This window comes from Vidua macroura, chromosome 1 (genome assembly GCF_024509145.1).
Source record: "Vidua macroura isolate BioBank_ID:100142 chromosome 1, ASM2450914v1, whole genome shotgun sequence".
Lineage (NCBI taxonomy): Eukaryota > Metazoa > Chordata > Aves > Passeriformes > Viduidae > Vidua > Vidua macroura.
In genome coordinates, this window is record NC_071571.1 from 32,060,132 (window position 1) to 32,080,322 (window position 20,191).

General features: G+C 41.0%; 2 protein-coding genes across 3 annotated transcripts in view; one reads left to right on the plus strand and one right to left on the minus strand.

Moving 5' to 3' along the window:
- The first annotated feature begins 123 nt into the window (after nucleotides 1–123).
- On the plus strand, nucleotides 124–8,374 carry MALSU1 (mitochondrial assembly of ribosomal large subunit 1). The gene is made up of 4 exons (XM_053984889.1): nucleotides 124–301; nucleotides 1,855–2,033; nucleotides 4,738–4,819; nucleotides 6,021–8,374. The coding sequence occupies exons 1-4, from the start codon at nucleotides 124–126 to the stop codon at nucleotides 6,197–6,199; spliced, it is 618 nt and encodes a 205-aa protein (XP_053840864.1). The 3' UTR covers nucleotides 6,200–8,374.
- A 1,443-nt stretch (nucleotides 8,375–9,817) lies between these two features.
- Nucleotides 9,818–20,191, minus strand: part of IGF2BP3 (insulin like growth factor 2 mRNA binding protein 3) — a 113,043-nt gene continuing 102,669 nt past the window's right edge. For both annotated transcript variants that reach the window (XM_053984870.1, XM_053984878.1), the window contains 4 exons: nucleotides 17,598–17,672; nucleotides 14,602–14,733; nucleotides 13,369–13,482; nucleotides 9,818–12,449 (listed from right to left, as the gene is read on the minus strand). In XM_053984870.1, the coding sequence (XP_053840845.1) occupies nucleotides 12,348–12,449; nucleotides 13,369–13,482; nucleotides 14,602–14,733; nucleotides 17,598–17,672 (423 nt within the window). In that variant the 3' untranslated portion in view covers nucleotides 9,818–12,347. The remainder of the gene's footprint in view (nucleotides 12,450–13,368; nucleotides 13,483–14,601; nucleotides 14,734–17,597; nucleotides 17,673–20,191) is intronic.

Genomic DNA, 20,191 nt, shown 5'->3' on the forward strand with positions numbered 1-20,191 from the left:
GACCGGCGCCGCGCGCGCGTCGCGGCCGGACCGGCAGCCGGCTGCGCCAATCAGGCGAGGGGGCGGCCCCGCCGCCGGCCAATGGCGGAGCGGCGTGCCGGGAGGGGCGGGGCGCGGGCCGGCATGTGGCGGGCGCTGGCGAGAGCGCGGCGGCTCCTGAGGCCGGTCGGGGTCGTGGCCGGGGGCGCCCCGCGGGCGGAGCCGCCGCTACTCCGGGCCCAGCTGCGTCGGGGCTGCGCGGCGACGGGAGGCGGAGGCGGGCCCGGGGCGCTGGGGGCGGCGGAGCGGTGCCAGCCGGCAGGTAGGGCCCAGCCCGGGGCCGCGCTGCGGAGGTGCCCGGCGGGACCTTGAGCGGCGTGTGACGCCTCTTGAAGAAGGGGCTGCTCGGCCCGCGTGGAATCGCGCCTGCGGCTGCGGAGGATCCTCGCCGTGGCCAGCGCGGTGGGATCGGCCGAGACCGCGGACCTCGGGGTCACGGCACCCGCACTGGGGCGGCACGGCCTCCGCAGCGCTTCTGGGAAGTGAGGAGTCGGGGCGGTGTGCAGGGAGCCCGTGTAGGGATCCGTGTGTGAGGGAGCTGCTGCCCGGCCGCAGGGCTGGCTGTGCCGTGCGCTCGCAATCGCCCCCTTAGGTAACAGCCTCACGACAGGTACAAGCCTTGTGTGCACAGGGCTGGTTTGTGGCTGTAGCTGTTCAGTAAAACTCCTCTAGCCTGGATCTGACCGGGACGAGCAGTGCCTGGTGATGTTTAGGCCATCCGTTCTCCAAGCAGGCTCTGGAGGCTTCTCATGTGGCTACCAGGCAAATACTTGACTTCGGTAACCGCTCGGTCTGGTAGACCTGTGGCCACTGCTAATTTCAAGATGCATGACCACAGCAAGAATTTGAAAGAGTGCCCTGAGCTGGACGCCTTATGTTTACAGAGATCTGATCCAATTTCATACCCCCATTCATGCATATAATTGTAGCTATTGTTCCTTTGTTTGGCTTTTTCTTTATATTGGGAAATTCAAAGCTTGGCTTTGTGCTGGTGCTCAGTCTGCGCTAACGTTCATTTTATAGTGGCAGATTTGCACTGCTGACAGATTCAAATTATGCCTAAAGTGTGCATACAAGTTGCATCTACGTAATTTGGACAAATTAGAAATAAACTGATTTCATGGTGTGAACAGAACATAGTTTCACTGATTTACTGTTTTGCAAGCTGGCTTCCTTAAACTGTTGAACGACTAAAGCTTCATCTAAAATATCATAATGCTCTGCACCAGATCAGACTAGGGGAAAAAGAAAAAAAAGTGGCTTTACTCCGCCTGCAGATAAAAAAATGTCTTCACTCTGCATCACATCAGCGCCATTTTTAAAATATTGGTTTCTTCTCCTTACGATTCTAGAACAGTTTAATCACAATGTATTATCACAGATTGTTGAAAAGCATTGCTCTGAAATAGTCTCAATTTTGTCTGTTGTTTTAATAATGTCTGTTGGAGTACTTCACGTTTGATTCATCTACATAGACAAGTGTAATGATATTATTGGCTTTTAAATAGCAGCAACAAGAAATAAGTTAGCAAAAACCGAAGTTTCATTTAGGTAACTGTTGCATCTAGTGATAGTGTTGTTTACTGGAAGATTGCTTACTTCTCTTTGCTTCGCTTACTTACTTTGCTTTGGAGGCTGTAAAGATGATTTTGAAAAATCTGCAGTTCATGTTGCATTGTCAGTATCAAACCAAACTCCACAGTGAGCGACTAGCTTAGATTATAATTCAGTTAATTGTTATTTTATGGCTTTAAATGGTTTATTTTTGCAATTAAAAAGAAAATTTGCCTGTACTATTTTTTCTATGCGCTCCAGATACTGTTCTTCCAGAGTTCAACATTGACTTGGTTGTAGCACTGCTGAGGCAAGAAAATGCTAAAGACATCTGTGTCATTCAGCTATCTCCAGAACTCAAATACTGTGATTATTTTATAATTGTGAGCGGATTTTCAACACGGCATCTTCATGCAATGGCAAATTACATGCTGAAAATGGTAAGACAGTTCTTGCTGCTCTTTCTGAGTTTTGGGAATGGTTTTAAGTGTTGTGAAGGGAATTTCCCCAGGATTGCATGTGTAAGGATGTGCCAGGTAAGATGAAGCTGATGACATTGTCATTTAGGCCTGAATACATCTAGGAAGTAACTGTGGGTTTTTTCCTTTAGCGGTACTACACAAAATACAGGTATTATGTTTTAGAAACAGATCTCTCTGTATGTAGAACACTGAGGACATCACAGTTGGGTGACTAGAACATGAATGATGTGAGATGGTGATGATGACCTGTGTCTACCTTTATGTTTGTCCAGCAAGCACCATTGCTATTCCCCGTCATGCAAAATAGCTTTATCTGGCTGTTCTCAAACCTTGATCCTTAAAATTTCTACTTTCTCAGATATATTGTAAGGCTGGAAAAAAAAGTTGGCCTCTCAAGAGGCACAGGATCCTCTCATGAGCTTTAAGCAAACTCGTAGTTAATTGTCACCCTGCTGTGCATGTACTGCAGGAGAGGAGAATCCTCTCATTGCACAGAAATCCTCTGTTGTTTGGCTTTGGAAGAGAATTTTTCAGTACAGTAATGGAGGTCAGAATAAAATTAGCAGTCGAGCTTAGAGATGAGGGAGAGCTTTCTTGCCTGAGAAGAGCCATGCAACTGTTAAAAAGCACAGCATGAGGAATATGACCGGCCCCATCAGTCAGCTGTCTGTACTCAGCCTGGAGTTTGCCTTCTCACCACCCACTTTATTTCCCTTCCTGACCCTGTTTTTCCTTTCACTTTTGGTTTTGCTTTCTTCCTTCCAATCCCATTGGTTTCAGCTGTGAGACTCATGGGGGAAAGGAGAGTGGGAGAGATGGTTTAGCTTTTCAGGGCCTTTCTGAGCAGGTATGGGGAGTTTCTTGTGTTCTCTGCAGGAACTGGTGCATCTTTGCAAGCCAAAATTTTGCCTTTAGCTGGAAGTTGTATTAATGTGATTTGAGTATGCTAAAACAGAGTGCTTGGTATGTACTCTATTCCTTGTATAACTTGCTAGTCTTAACAGTTTTTCATTTTGCCCAGACCAGGCGAGATCAGTGAGTACCACCTGCCTTGCAAAAACACAGCTGGACTTCATGGCTACACTCTGGTGTCTGTAAAAGCAGCCATTTTGGAAGGGCAGAGCCTCTTGGGAGGCATGGTGTCCTCCTGGGCATCCTGAGAAACTGGGAAGCCTGGTCAAGTACTTGGGGGTGGCTGAGTTCATCTCACATTGGAAATTTTCTAGGTAAAAAGCAACTGAAGCTTAAGATGTAAAACAGAGCCAGTGCTCCAGAGTGCTGCCAGGCAGTTGGCAAACTTTACCATCATTCCTAAGCTATTGTGATTTACTTGCAGTAAAACAGAGAGGTGCTCAGGTGTAGCATGAGATCTTCATTCTGTTCTGCTTCCAGGAAAAGGAATGACAAAGGCCCACATCCCCATCTAGTTTCATGTCAGAGGAAGATGCTAACACTTGGCTGTATTGTAATTGTTCACCTTACACAGCCTCTAAAGACAAGACTTGGAAGCTTGTAGCAGGGATCAGCCTTTGCAACCTGATGATAGCTGATGGCAGTTCTCACTGGGCTTTTTAGCATTTTGAGCAGACTATTGGAGTCTTTTGAAGATACCTCACAAGCCATCTAAAGAAAGGAAGGTAGAACTGGTTCTGAGTTAACATTTTGAAAGTTTTCCATGCTGGTTTGCAAACTAGCATCATTACCCAGCAGCTGATGTTGTGTGGTGCAACCAGGAACAGCTGCATTTTGTGATAATTGCATTCCCAGTGAGACTCATTTGCCAGCCAGCCATGCTGGTACATGTTGTTTTGTGTTCTGTCTTCCATGGCAGAATGGACTGTTGGAGCCATTTCTGTCGATACTGCTTGTATTGACAAGGAGGAACAAGTAGGTTATGGCCAGATCTGCAAGTGACCATGCTTCAGCCTTGAGCTGTCAAATTTTTCCAGCTCTGGTGGGTATTTGGGTTCTTCATGTACTGACTGGGGAGAGCTGAGCCTCTCAAGCTGGCATCTACAAAAGCCACCAGGTGCTGCACAGAGAACTACCCACTTTCCAGACTGACCTTGTGCAGCCCTGCTTTGAGCTGCCCCCTCCCCTCTCTCAGGTGGAAGTCTGTGTGCTGATCCTGCTTCCTCCAGCATGCAGCAAGTGTTGGGTGTGTGCCCTCAAGGGGTAGGAGGCTGGTTTGAATGCCTTCCACATGGTGGGGGATGAAACTTGGTTTTGCCCCACTGAGAAGAGAATAAGCTCAGCATCTCCATTTCTGCATCCTCAACCTGCCAGTGTAAACCAGCAGTGAAAGGTATCAGAAATAAAACCTAGTGGTGGTGGCAGCTGTAGGGACCCAGTAATGAAAAGACTGTTGTAAGCCGTTGTATTTAGTATTCATCTTGATAAAAGATACCTACAAAATTCTTGGACAACGGTATGGGAATCCAGAGCATTAGGATTTCAGATCTGAGAAATCTGTATGTATTTTCCAGTACCACAAGTGTATATTAGCCTTTCTCTTTTGTGCAGACCCCAGGACCAGCATGAAGCAATCTAACCCATTTAAGCTTTAAAACAACTCAGCAAAGTCAAGCTTCTCTGTTAAGTTTGAGTGCTTTTTAAATAAATGTAAAAGACTTAGTTTTCTGCCATGCCTTTTTTTTCTCAGTACAAGCATCTCAAAGAAGAAGGTGGTCCTCATACTCAGATTGAAGGAAAAGAGACAGATGACTGGCTGTGCATTGATTTTGGTAAATATTTGTGAGTCTGAGAAAAATAAAGTTCTGCATGAGCTCTTTGTTGACAGAAGCATCTCACCGTGAACCCTGGTTTCTGTGGAAAGTTCACAGTACTCTGCTGTTTGGGAATTCCAATTGTTGCTTGAAGTCACTGAGATAAGAAATTATTTTCTATTAAATATCTTTGGCACTGAGAAAAAAACAGTAACTACTCTTCAGTGGCTAAAACAGGTCCTAATAAAGTGAAGGTAACAATAGTGGGGGGAAAGAAGCTACTTCAGTCAGTTTCCTCAGGTTTCTGTAATCCATGCTTGGGTAAATGGGAGCTCATTGTACACTGTCTTACTAGTGAACTGTTGAACAGACTTTTTCACTGTCCAGATCATACCATCACATGGGGTAAAACCTCAATCCTAAGAAATTGAGTTTAATTCTTTATTCTACAAGTGTGAAACTCTACACAAATATAAAAGACTACATTCAAAAAGCAGCTCTCCTTCATGGCTACTTTAAGAATCTCACCCCCTGGCTTAGTGTTTTGACCTAAAAGATGAAAACTTCACTTATAGATGAGTGAGGAGCACTGCAGCCACAGACGTTAAGCCGTGGCTACTTAATGATAATAATTATTTGTGGAAATAACTGAAAATCCATTGGAATTTATGGGAATAACTACAGAAAAGTGTATCAGACAAACACTGGAATTAACATTCTCCGCTGTTGTTTGCACAGAATTAATGAAACCAGAAAAACTTAGTGCATCAAAGTTCAAACCTATTTCATTGTAAAAACCACCTGAGAAGTGTGAGCAACACACCTAGGAAAAATTATTTGGCTTTAGCAGAATGCTGACAATACAAGAAAGCTGAAAATCCATCTGTCACCTTGGGGGACTCTTTCAAGTGAAATTCCTTTTGTGTTTCTTCTGTCCCATAGAAGTCATAATTTCTGTGGTTTGGAACCTTGTGATAGTGTCTTATTTCAAAGTACTGTGTCTCATATCTTGTTACTGTAGTCTTGGAGTTTTTTCAAAGACTGACCAATTCCTAAAACTGCTTGACAACTGGAAGCAGCAGCTTAGGAAGGGACCTTTATCAGCTGCCATGTTGTATCTAGCCAGAAAGGGGGTGGAGGTCTTGAACTCTGCTCAGCTGAAGGTGTAGTAGTGCTTTACTGTTCCCATTAATTCATTGTGAATTTCTGTTCCGTGCAGGTAACATAGTGGTTCATTTCATGCTGCCAGAGACACGAGAAGTTTATGAACTGGAGAAGCTGTGGACTCTTGGTCCCTATGATGACCAGTTAGCACAGATGACTCCACAGTCCCTGCCAAAAGACTTTATCTTTGGACTGACTCCTAACAGCAATGATCGTCTTGAGACAAGAACTTGAAGCAGCTACTGTATGGAAAGAGGGTGAAAGATAGTCAGTACAGTTGATTAGTACAAAACTGTTTTTATTGGGTGTGCCCAGGTAGAGTTCTAAGCAAGCTAAAGTGAGCAGAATCATAGAATCATTAAGATTGGAAAAAATGCCTTAAGAGTCCAACCATGAAATGTCAAAGAAGGAATCCTCTCAGAGCTTCCCAGGGGAGCCATTGCCTCAGTGGAGTTTGCAGTGAGAAGAGTGGGGCAAAGACAGCTGCTTAAACTGGAACTCATGCTCAGCCTCTAGAATTGTAAGAATTGTATCAGAATCTAGAATTGTAAGCCTCTAGAATTATAATTGTTTTTCTGATATCTTTGAAAGACACCCTGTAGTGGCAGTGCAAAACAGATTGGAGTGCTGCAAGGAGAAACTATGAAATAGTACAGTTGAGATGATGCTTCTTGTGTTAAGCCATTTGCTTCTGGTCACAATAAAACAAGTCATGGTCTGAAGGGGGGACAGAAAACAGATTGGTGTTACTGAGAACATAAAAGCTGAGAGCAGCAGTGCAATAAATGTGCTTTGAGTTATCAGAACAGTAAATGAGTTATCCAGCCAAGGCAAACCTGGTTTTAATAATAATAAAAAAGCCCCAAACTGAAGTACTTAAATGACTTGTTTTCATGTGAGAGGATTCAGCTCATCCTGCATGTGCAGTTGACTCCTCTCCTAGCTTTCCTCTCACCTACTTTCTGAAAAGGGACACTGAGACAATACACTATGGCAGTGAAAACCTTCAACTTGAAGTGGGGAAAAAAGTTCTATAGGAAGCCCTTGGTCACTGAGCATTACATGCTGCTAATGGACTGTTCAGCACTTTAAGAAGTCACTGTTCAGTGCAATCTTAACATGACTGATGCATGGTCTGATAACCAGTTAAAGAACTTCAAGGTGGTAACCAACTTGTCTGTGTTAAGACAAGATGCTTTTCTGTACTATAGGATAGGGGTTTCATCGCTGGATTAGGATCTCTTCCTCCTGGAGAAGTTTGCTCTGCCATGTATCAGAAGGCAGAAACAGGAGATCCTGAGGGTAATCACCTTTTTTTCCACATAGCCCCACAAATTAATGCAAGCCCCGTCTGCATGTCTGCCCTGCACAGCAGCTTCTGTTTGTAATGCTCAAAGCCTGGTTTTGTGCCTATAGCTGTGTTGTTCAGGAGGAAGAGTGTGTTTGTTTAAAAAAGTCCAAACAAACCAAACCCCACTTTTCCCTCTATTTCAGGTCATATTTTCTTGCTGTGTCTTACCTCTGTTTTTTAATGAATGATTGCTTCCAAGTTCACCTGCTCTTTGATGCAAGGCAGCAGATAGTTCTGCAATTACAGGTATTTGTTAAGTGTAGTTAAAACATGCAGATAAAACATCTTTGCCCACAAACCAAATATGTTGTTGGGAAATACAACTGCAGAGAAAGGTTTTCAAAATGCTTCATGACAATTCTTGAAAGTAATCACATGGGAGAAAGAAAACCTTGGCTTACAGCCTGATGGGTTCTAAATCAGGTATCACTCCTAGGAGTAACTTCCACTCATTCACTGAAACATTTCCCTTTTACTGCTGTTGCAGATAAGTAATATGTGATGAATAGAGGTAGGTTCAGCAAACATTACACTATTATATGAACCCACATTTAGTAACCAGTTAAAAAGGGAGTACCCAGAAAAGAACAGCTGTGTGAACAGGCTAGGACTCTTAGAGGTGAAAAGGGTTGCTAGTCTCTAAGACAAGACAAAAAAGAAATAACGGGGAAAAAAACCCACTAAAACAAACAACTATAGCTGACTTAACTGGCAAAGCATAATGTGAAAAGGAGTTCTATGAACATCCACTGGTTGCTGTTAAACAATCAGAACTGCCAGCCTAGGGAAAGAACTTGGTCCTCATCCATTTAAAAGAAGCATTTCTAATCTCTGGTGAGCTACTGCAGCACCCCAACCATGTTACCTGCCAGCCTTGATGATACTATGGCCTGATAGTCCTATAAGCTGGGATGTAGGAATTAACCCAGACAGTCTGGATGATCAGTACTGTGCAACACTAAAGCCCTTTTGGAAAGAGAACATTTGGGAACGATTTCAGTTGGATAGATCAGGTGATTTCTGTGTAAAATAAAAATACCAAACAGTTTGTGCGATGAGTCTGTAGATTCAGCATTTAGTCCTTCTGGACAGGTACATGTTGGTTTGGCTGTGTGAAGGATCCCTTGATGAGATGAACGGGACAAACCACTAAGTGAAACCTTTGTCATAATTTCTCTGATTTCTTGCACTGCATCTGAGTAACTTCATTTTCAAGCCGTGTTTGAGTCCATCACTTGAGCTAACATCTCTGTTAGAGCCCAGCTGGAGTGCTTTCTCAACAGTTTTTCATGTTTGTCTAAGAATCCTGCACCCTAGCGCCGTATCAAGCCCAGGCTGTCTTGCACGGCACACATGCTCCATTTAATGGAAAATGATACAAAGAGCGCATGCCTTGGAAATTGCAGCTTAAGAATAAAAGCTCTGGAAGGTTAGAAGCAAATAAGAATGTTATGATAAAGCAAATGCTTAAAACAGTCAGGGCTTGAGCTGTCACAAATGCACCACCAGTACAGAGCAAGGCTTGACTTTATGTTGCTCAAATGACGGTGCTTTTTCTGAGAAGAAAGCCTGATATTGACATGGAGAAATGAGCTTAGGATGCCCTGTGAAATGTGATACTCTATGCAGTATCTTCTACAGACATAATTTCTTCAATTCCCTCTTTCTGCTGGTTGGTCCCAGGAAATGAGCTGTGAAGTAGGAAGGTGAACGAGTTTGGAAAACAAGTTGGGCTTCCCAGTTCTCTTTGAAAAGATACAGATTTGTGTAATTCATGATGCTCCTTCATTCCCCAACTTGTCCTGCTCATGTGTAAGCATTCAGTTAAACATCTGGTCTCATTTTACTCCAAAGAATGTTAACAAGGAGCTAAATGGAGAGGTGATACCACCTTACTGGCAAGTGGTGTACTTGGGTGGTCATGGTAGGGGTGAGGGGTTGCCAGGACATTTGTTTGCCTGTGTGACTGGTCCAAGCTTCTAGGGCCACATTATTGACAAAGCTTCATCACTCCAAGACCACCACAGTACAGACTGGGTAAAAAAAAACCTGCCTCCCCTTTCCCCCCTGCCCCACCACAAAAAAAAAAAAAAAAAAAAAAAAAAAAAAAAAAAAAAAAAAAAAAATATCACTGCATTTCTGATCTCCTCATGTTTGCCCTGACAGGACTGTCAAGTCCACATTCCTTCCACAGCAAATGAGCCTAAGTGAATGGTGCAAGGCAAACCATGAACCATAGGTTGTCCTACAGGCTGTATATGGCATTGTTAGATGGGAGGGAGAAGATTAATTGCAAGCCACAGAAGTCACAGCTTGGTTTCGGAAGTGCAAACATTGTAACCTGGCTGTCCTAGCAGCTGTGGAATACCTGTAGGCTACTGCTTATCCTTATCCAGTTATTACGGACAGAAAACCGACTTGATCAAAGCACCGCAAGTACTCAGGACAGTCTGTCCCTATGCCTCAATGATTTTAAAAAAACACCACACAACTTTATCTGATGATAGGAGTTAAACTCTTTATTCCATTCAGAGGCATCTGGCAAGTAGAGCTGCATTGGGGGGCACATTACAGATGAAAAATGATCCATACTTTCTGGATATTGAAATCATTTACAGTATTTACTTTCTAGCTATTCCCAAATACTCCAAATTACCAAGTCTCAATTGAAAAGAAAAACATGAGATATCATATTAAGTCTAAAAATTTAAGAGAGATGACAGTATTTAAATCAGCAGATGTAAATGCAGCGCCTATCTGTAAAGTAATTTTTAATGGAAAAGAACGAAGTCAAATCCTTCTCAAATGTTAAGAAAGGAACGTCCAACTGACTTAAGCCTCAACAAAAATTAAAATGCTATGTACTTTCCATACTTCAGTAATTTTAAATTCATTGTAAGAAAAAAAATTATCCTAAAGGCTAGATGAAGGTCACTGTCAAAAAAGGAAAAGAAACTCATTTTTCTTTGCTAAAACTACAACATAAGTTTGTGGTTTTTAAACCAATTAGTAAAGAAGAGATGCAGGAAAAACACTTCAGACCATTTTCAAAATTATCTAATCTGTACAACAATGATCTTTGGGAAAATTATCTAGTCTATGTAGTAATGCCTCTATTTCAACATGAACCTAAGAGGTAGATAACAAAATGATGAAACAAATGTTTTTGCTCGCTGTGCCCCTCAAATCAGTGCAGCATGGTGATTCTGATCATCTCATGCACAAAAAACATCACAAAAAAAGGTTCAGAGGTAATAGCATGGCTCTGTCGACCACACACACACAGGCGCGCACGCGCACACACACACACAGCAGTCTTTATGCACCATGTGTTGCCACATTTTTTTTTTCTTAAACTGAGGTAGACTGAAGTTTATTGTAGAAACTTGAATGTGTCACTATTACCACAATCATCATTCAAATTACATTTGGAAATTTAAAAATTTGGTAACTTTCCTGTTATCCCTGCCTTTTGACATTTTTTTTGTTCTCCTCTAATGGTTGGTTGCAGAATGTGCATAAATCCTGCTGCATCTATTATAAGCCAGGCTAGAGAGGTTGTTGTTTTGTTAGTTTTTTTTTTTTTTTCCTTGTAATAATTTTCAAAACCTTCAAAGTGGCTTAGTGTGGCCCATAACAGCGGCTGGATATGTAAACTTAGCCTTTCATTATCTTTCAATGTGATCAAACACTGTTTGACCTTCCCCCATCGTGGTAACTGAAAGCAGTATGATGTGATCTGCAGACAGCAGAGACCCTTCTGGCCTCAAAAATGCTCCAGCAGATCAAGTGTTCTATCAAACTGAAGATGAAGCTTGCTCTTTGAACAAAATGGCAAAGTCCAAATGGGCTGCAAATGGTTAAATGTAGCATTATTAGGTAGTGATGGTCAAAGGCACAAAGGGTTCATGCATTCAATCAAGTAGCACAAAAAAAAAAATTCAGCCTCTTGCAGCCTTCTAAATTTTTCCCCCAACCCCAGCCTCTTGCCATCACTTCCTTGTCCTGTTCCCAAAAAAGTACCGTCACAAACTTTTTCATCCCATCTTAAAAGAAAACTAAACGGCATTGCTGCTATCAGAATGTTGGCATCATTCACTATCTTTTGAACATTCACTGAATTTTTTTTAAACAAATGATGGTGTTGAAGCCCTCAGGAAATCTGAGGCTGTGTTTTTTTTACCCACCTTACTCCCATCAGCCAGCAGCTAGAAGTGCTCTACTATATTTTTCCCCGATAAGTCTGTAGTACTCCTGGCTGGTGGCTGATCAAATTTTAATTTTTTTTTAAAAAAATAAAATGCTCAAGAACTATTAGCTTTATAAAGTATACAAAATACCAAAAAAAAAAAGCAAAAAAGGAACAATTTCTCATTGAGGTACTAAATGCCTGAGGTAGTTTAGTAAAATGCATATTTATCTTTTTATGCCCTGGCCAACACCATTCAACACTTCCCTTAGGTTATTAATGGCAGTGTTATGTAAAAATGCAACCAAATTCTTTTTAAAAAATGCCACTTGTTTCAACATTGGGACTAACACTTAAACTCTTGTCAATACCCTTGCTCTAACCCTAGCCCACCCACAATCCCACCCTCCAAATGTGTTTATTCTTTTACAACTGGACCTATAAGAGCAATGCCTTTTCTTTTTTTTTTTTTGTTGGTTTTTTTTTTCTTTTTTTTTTTAAACCAGTGAACTCAGAAGAGAAAGCTTCATTAAACCAAGTTCTAAAGTTGTTGGGGAATAATAAGAACAATAAAAAAGACTAACGAGTTTATGTTAAATTGTGAGAATAGAACAAAAGGGAAGTGAAGGGGTCCTTATTTTAAAGCTGGGTTTCAAAAGTTTGAGAGAGCCTAAAGAATACATTCTCAGAGACAGCGTTCAACGGTTGCCTGGTCCTCGAACAGGTGATTGGCTTGGTGGAACTTCTGCATAAATCTTCAACAGGTGCTCACCACCTGTCTCTCTGTCACACAGTCTGTCTTTGGTCTGGCATCTGTCTCTGATGGGCCATTTCCTAAACCTTTATTTTCGTCTTGGCTGAGGCTGTCCGCTTTGCAATGTTTTTTGCTGCTGCTGCTGCCTTCTTACCTGAGCCAGTATTTCCTGAATTTTTCTCTGAGCAAGCTGAAGGACACAAAAAAGAAGAAACAACCCATCATGAAGTCATGCTGCAGTGATTGCTGGTTACAACCAACAAGAGATGCTACCGGGATTAAGAAAATCTGGAATGACTAAATTTCTAGTACTGACAAGATTACTTGTTAATTAAAATACACTTGAGATTAATCATTATGTACAGGCTAAATTTTACTTTTTCTTCTCTTTTCCACCTACCACAACTACTTGCATGGTCAGTTTTCTCATCTGTAATATAGAAAGCATGAGAATAGGAAGATGACTACCAATGTTGAGACTATTGAAGCTACAGCCTTCATTTTGCTCCTCTGGAAATACTAAGGTTTTATAAGAGCCACTGTTTTAATAAAGAGGGTACAATTTTTTTGTACACTAGGGTAACCAGAAGGTCAGACTTACAGGACTTCCCAGCCCCTCCCCTATCTCCTTTCTGAACTACAAGTCACCTGCAGCAAACTATCAAAAGGAATGAGTCTGAGTTAAGTGAAGGAAGGAATCTTGTGATCCTTTTCTTTATGATATTATGTCAACAGATTGGGCAATGTGGATGAATTATATATCTGGGTGTATTCTTTCCAGATACTATGCTATGGCTTGTGTCTCTGTTCCTTCTGAATTTCAGCCCAATCACAACTTGGGTTTTCTTTTGCTTTCAGCAAAGTTTTAGCAGTGCCAGAGCCTGCATAAATTGACAGAAGAATTTAAGGAGACTGTTTTGCATATGTGAACGTGCAGTATTGTTATAAATCTCTCTCACAGGCATGAGGAAAGTTTATTGCAGCAAGACAACCGGAGGAGCCTGGCAAGCAATGCTTTCTGTATCCTGAGCAAAATCCTGCACATGGCTATAAAAGAAAGACCATGGAAACATCAAGGCAAATACAGAAAATCGTTGCAGTCCTCCTACCTGGCATGCATAGAAGTGACCAGTTATTTTCACAACCACCTGATCATTTTCATCAGGTGTCTGGTCACGAGGGACTACAACTTCTGCACTTGTCAAGTTTTGAAGCTCATTTACCTATAAACAGATAGTACAAGTCAGAAAACTTTAAACTAACAAATGTTATACAACCACCAAGCCTCAAAGATACCAACCATTGAAACATCCTCTAAACTACATTTTTAAAACCCCCCACTAACAGAAAGCATCTTTATGCAGCAGTGTGCACTCTGCAAGCTGAGCCTCTTGTGCCTCTTAACATAAATTAGCACCAAGTCCTCTGGGTTTGTAGAAGTGTTTTAAAGACCAAATACAACACACAGAAGGTGTTAAATACATGACTTTAAAAAAGCAAATAGATGCTACAGTATTTACAGTTGAGTTTAAAAGCATAAGGTTAGAAACATCATATAATATAGGGAAGAAAAATGCCAGAGTATTTTACACTTTTTCCTTCAAAAACCTACACAAGATGGAGAACTTCAGACTGAGCAGGTGAGAAGTTCTGTTTGTTCAAATTATTTTCAGCAGCTTATCAGGTTTCCATTGTGTTAAGTAGAGGTAAGGTTAGAGTCTTTGTCTCATTAAAACAAATTTTACTTTAGAAATGCTTATCATTGTGCAATTAAAGTTTTAGATTAACAGCTTCTCAGACATGTTTGTCCTTAAACCTCTTGCCACTGCAAGTAATGGAAGAGGCTACACTGCCTCCTGACACTTGACCTAAAGACCCTGTTGCACTCAGGATGGACACCCACGACTGAACCATGTCTTTGTAAATATTATCTAGCTCCTAACTTAACACTATATGAAAATACCTGAGCACCAGCAGAGCACCAGCACCTTTTTAGGACTGAAAAATCTCAGTGATGTTATTTTATACCACAAACTGAGCCTAAGAAATACCATCAATTTAATTGAAAGAAAGATAGGTACACTTTTTTTTGTAATACTGAGGTCTGAACATGTCTTAAATTCCTACCACTTATTTAGAAATGAAATAAATCATTCTAAGATTGGCTTCAACTCCACAGTAGAAGAAAGGAAAATGTAACAAGTACAGCTAAGAAAATAGCTCCTGCTTTAATGTAATATCATAGAATTACAGTTTAGCTAAAAGTTTAGGCTTTATGTGTATATACACCCTAATATGAAACATAACTGAGCAACACTAAGGGTTTTATTTCAGCTACTTACTGTTTTGCCTCCTTTACCAATAACTCTACCAGCAGCATAGGATGGCACTTTTATATGAGCCTCAAGTTTCACTTCTTCTTTAGGTCCAAAGAAATTTTCTTCTTTAAGTTTTCCATAGATTCTCCCTTGAGCCTGCAAAATTGATTTCAGTTAGAGAATGTTCTTTTTGGAATCTAGTTAATGTCAAGAAATTCCACAGAAAGGAGAATTCTTAGCACACAATCTTGACAAAGTGTTTTCCCTAATAAGTACACTATTTTTCTAAAAGAAGTCTTTGTACCAAAGTAGGAAGTACCAGTGTCCAACTTCAAAGATTGCTTGACAAACCAGGGAACCACACAGCAATTTAACAGACATAATTATTATTATGCTTTTCAGTAGAAATATTGCTTTTAAAGGAAACTATCACATTTCTGTAGAGGTAAAGAGTGATAGAGAGAAGAACTGTCAGGGAGAAGTTTTTTTATTACACCCAGATGCACAAAATTTAACTAATTGATTCAGAAACCCATCTTTTAAGGATGCCAAACTAAAAAAGCCACAACACCCCCAATAAGCCATGGTCTAAAGACTCCAACTGGAGCAAAGAGCTTACTTTTACAATACATTACAACATATTGTTTAAAAATTAATAAATTTACACTTGCTCAAATTTCCAAATTAAAGAATCAAAGTGCCCAGATTTAAATAGTTCCATGGGAATAGTATTATTCCAACCAGCACACAGTTCCTTTCTCTGGGAAACACACAAGTGCCAGATAGCAAGAAGAATGTCCACTGACAGTGAGGTTGTAAATTTGTTCATTTTTAAACACATTTATTTCCTTATTCACAGCCATTTATCAGTGAATTTGTGAGAAATGGTAACCAAGTCTTCTACTCTTTGGCTCCTAGATGCTTCAAAAGAACACACATTACTGCCAAATTATAAAGAAAGGATGTGGACTTCTTTAAAAAAAAAGATTGTAGATGGTCTTCCAACATGTCCAATCTTTCAGTTCTTTAAAAAGTCTTTAGGAAAGGAAAAAACCTAACTGGGCTGCAAGCCCCTGCATGGTGAAATGGTGGCTGACACGTGTTGTCTACACTAGATTCCACTTCACTTTCATATATCCCAGATCCAAGGCAACACAGCCACGCATGAATAGCGGTGTCACAGGGATGCTGGAACTCTAGGGAGCACTGCAGCAGAGGCTCTGAACAGCGGCATGTTCCCATTGCCTTGCTAACAACTAGCACTGCACACTGCAACATCCTCAGGCTGCAGCAGCAGAGGAAGAAAGGAATGCAGCCACTGCAGCTACAGGGGACATGAATCACAGACAGCAGAGCACAATGGAGTAAGGAAAGGATGCTGAAGTCATGGGCTCTGGGATAACATTGCCTCTCCAAGAGCTCACTACTCATCTGACCAGCAACTATTCCCTCTTCAAGTTGTTGAGCACCAGTTTTCATTCTTGGTGCCCCAACAACCACTGTCCTAGGAGAGGAGAGCCTTCTCCTAGGAGAAGCACTAATGAAGTGTGGACCTGGCCCTAAGGCCAGCTTCAGGTTAACAGTAGTGATAAAAGGAAGGACTGAGCTCTGCCTCTGCCCATCCCAGTCAAGAGGGCATTGCTCAAAGAGGAGCTATAATACTACAACGTCTGGAGCTGAGTAAAGCCCCAAGGAACAATCCCTTTCCTTCATAAGACCCGCACAGCCTAGGAGCACTGACTGTGCTATTACACTGATGCACCTTTGCAAGCAGAGCTCAAGTGTAAAGTAGTGACTGATTGATGTGGTTTTAAACTACGTATGAGGTGCAGAAAAGGGACACTTTCCTCCTTGCATGAATCAGGTTGGAGAGAAGAGCTTCCAGAAGAGCCCTGTGGGACTCCCAGTTTATCTTGGGGAGGAAACCTGAGAACAAGCCTTTGCCTACATGAAAAGTCAGGATAAGGGATGCCCAAATTTCCTTTGGCATGCTTCTCCTTGAGGGTAAGTCTGACCCCAGACCATAAGAGTATCCGATATGTGAAACGTCCCATGTGGCCAAGCCCACATGCGCACAGAAAATATCAAGGAGATAGAGCTTCCTAGTCATGCTTTGCTTTCAGTGGCATCTTAAATGCATGCGGTAACTGAGCAACAATCCCAAATGCATCTAAGTTTGTTATTACCACTGCAAAATACCTGCCCTGATAATTTTCCAAAAATCCTAAAGGCATTAATGAAATTGATATCCCTGAAGTTTGTGCACCTCCTTCTTGCAAGATGCCCTGAAGCAAAAATACAAAGTCAAAAATGAGAACAGGCAAGAAAATGATGCCAGGATACAAACTCTCAAGTGACTTTCTACATGCTCCAGGCCACATCTGTGATGATGCCAGGCTGCTGCACTGAGCTGCCCTGCATCACTGCTAGTGGTCAAAACTCCTTTTGGGGTAACTAGATTTATCCCTTGACATTTAAGGCAGAAGGCTACTCTGAAACTTGATTTGAACACAGATGGGATAATCAGGTTGAGTATCTCCTTGTAGTTGCAGTGGAAATACAATTAGAAATCTTGCATTTATCTGTAGAGCTACACAAAAAGCATTTTCCATTTGGCACAAAAGAGCAACCTGGGAAGACTCAATTTCGTCTTGTCAGCTTTGTTATTTCAATTAAGCACACAAAACTGTTGCACATACCAAGACAGATTAAAAGACTCAACTCAAAGGTGCTTGTAGATAGAAGAGAAATTTAGGAATGTAATATGGCCATGTTTTTATGCCATATTTTTATTTTACTCCCATGAAACACACAGGAGTTTTCAGGTGACCAGAATGTGGCCTCTAATAGTACTGTATTACTCATATTCCTATGAGACACCTTTGAGCAAAATGAAAGCAAAACCCAAGTGTTTACTAAAATTCTGAATAAAGTGTGCTTGGAGCCAAGAATTTTGTTTCCAATATTGTCCCTTAGGATCAAAAGGCCACTACATACTGACAAGTTTTTGTAGGCTGTACCTTGAACTGAGCTTCTGGAGGTCCAGTGATGATAACCATTCTCAGCTTAGCATCTGGTCCTTCAGCAGGGGCAATCTGGAATGGATAAACATAGCTATTGGTAGCTGTCTTTTGAAGGAATAGTTTAAAGCCACCTCCTCCCCATTTCAGTCTCACATTCTGTTCAGGAGTGAAAAAATATTCGTTACAGCAGCAGCATCACACTTCAGTCATGACGAGTTTGTTCTCTTTAAAGTGCATTAATTAGCTGTAATGAAATATGGAGAAACTAAACCATCATGAGCAAATTTACTTCTGAAAATTAAAGACACAGCTACTCATCCACACATGGCAGAATCCCACATGGCGTTTTCATGTGGCTATGAGTGATGTAAGACATGTAGCCTTCAAAAAGACAAATCTGGTTAATAAACTGAGATTCTCATCCCTACCCACTAGCTTGAATAGTCTTTCTAACAAGTTTTGCTCATTAGCAAAAGCTCGCATCCATTCCCCTGAGAACAGAAGATCACTTTACTGTAGTAACTAATCAGATCCAAAACATTCCTCTATACTGGACAATGTGTGACCCAAATAAAAATTAAGCTCCACCAGAGCTGAGACAGAGATGCCTGTAGGGTCTTTAGCATGTCATGTCACCACAACAGTAGGATTTCTGTGGGGGTTTTTCTCAGAGTCCAGTGGTATTGAATAATTCAAGCTAGCCTCCAACATTCCGAATGAATCTTTTGTTTATCACAACTGACATTTCCATTGTTGCATCTAGTATTACATAGCTGCTGTTGAATGAGCAATATATTAAACACTACAGAATTTCATCTCAGCTGTTGGCATAGGGATGTTATTCATATTTAACAGCTGTAGTTTATTTCAGACAAATTACCAGTCACCAGGCATAATTTTCACTAAAGAATTTTGCTAAGGAAAGTTTATAACATTATTCATATTGTACCCTAAGATGGAGAAAGCATTACATACTAGTTATCTGGTTTGCATATCTATTTTTCATTATTTATTAATTCCAATTGGATATATCTAAAAATACACATTAATTTTACAGCAGTACATTTATATGACATGACATTGTGGTAAGAACAAGCACAGACTAAATCCATTCATTCTTTGGAAAAAGTATTTCAGAGGGGCAAAATTTCAGGGCACTTTTAGAGGCAGCTGACTGAACAGAGCTCAGCCTGACAATTGTCATTCTTGTAAAGTGGACAGTTTTGTCTCTCAGCCACCTCTAATTTTCTTAGCAAACATCAGCACCTTCATTAAAATTTTAGGAAAAATATTTTCCATCAAGCCTTCATTACATCTTATGTGTGTTTAAATGTTCTGGGATATATCTTGCTTTGATTTTATCCTAGAATATTCTGTTCTTAGAAGCTGGGGTAAAGCATGGCTTGAGGGCTGCAAAAGAAACATATACCAAACTAACATTTCAATGTCTGAAGGGGTAACCTAAGAGAATTCTGTGTTAATTTTGTCTGTCTGCCCTTGGAAAAAGTATTTATATACATACAAATAGTATACAAGTGGTGAATTTAACTTCTGAGATTAAATAACTTTACATTCCTAACCAGAAAACAATCTTTTATATGCCAAGCCACAAACTGACAACTTTATACACCCAAACTCAGCTTTCATCAGGAAGGGCTGCTCTGAAAGGAATTCATAACCAAGGAGATGACAATTGTTCACAACAGGTCCAAGCAGCACAGGGTGGGCAACAGACAACTCAAATCTCTGCCTGGCTCTTTTGCTGAATAATTGAGTCTGCTGGAGTCCCACACTGAGCCTGCATTGCCAAGCAGTGACCCCCAGCACTGGGACACAACCTGCGCTCAGCAAGAGCCGTGTACACCTCTGAGGTGACAGCCTGAACACTGCAGCCTCATACAGAACCCCAGTGCATCTGCAGTTCAGTCGTATGTCATGGGTTACAAGTTTTGCCAGATCTACAAAGCTCAGCATGAGCACAGAGGAGATGCAGGAGGGTGTAAAATGCTTTCAGTTGTAACAAGCTACAGCACAACTCAAAACAAGCATTATGCACAGACTTACTTCCTCCACAAAGTATGGTTACTGCAGTTTAGCAAGTTAGAAGTTACTCAAGCAGCACTTCCTCCAACTCTCAGCTAAAAGCACAGATTCCTTGATTCACAATTTATTATTTTGCTCCAAAGTTATGACAGAGGGCAAGTTAAAGTGGTCCCATTTCAACATGAGGGAATTTTAAAAGTTTTGAATAATTTACCAGTTGTCATATTTAATACTTTCACACAGAAGCAAGCCTGATGCTTCACACTGTTCTGCAAGATTACAGGTTAAGTTGCATTATTTTAATAGATAAGTACACATGCAGTGTCCCAGTTTTGCAAGCATACCCTGTATCTGTATAGTTTTGTTAAGATTTAATCATATTTTCACAAAAAAATGTCTTTATTCCTACTGAAGGAACAAAAGACCAGAGCTCAAGAAAACTTTTATCTGAATTTAAATTAATACAGAAATGTTAAATGCATGGGGTAGAGGGGTGCCAGCCAGTAGAGGAAGCCTGAGGCCACTGTTAGCCGGATGCATGAGAAATA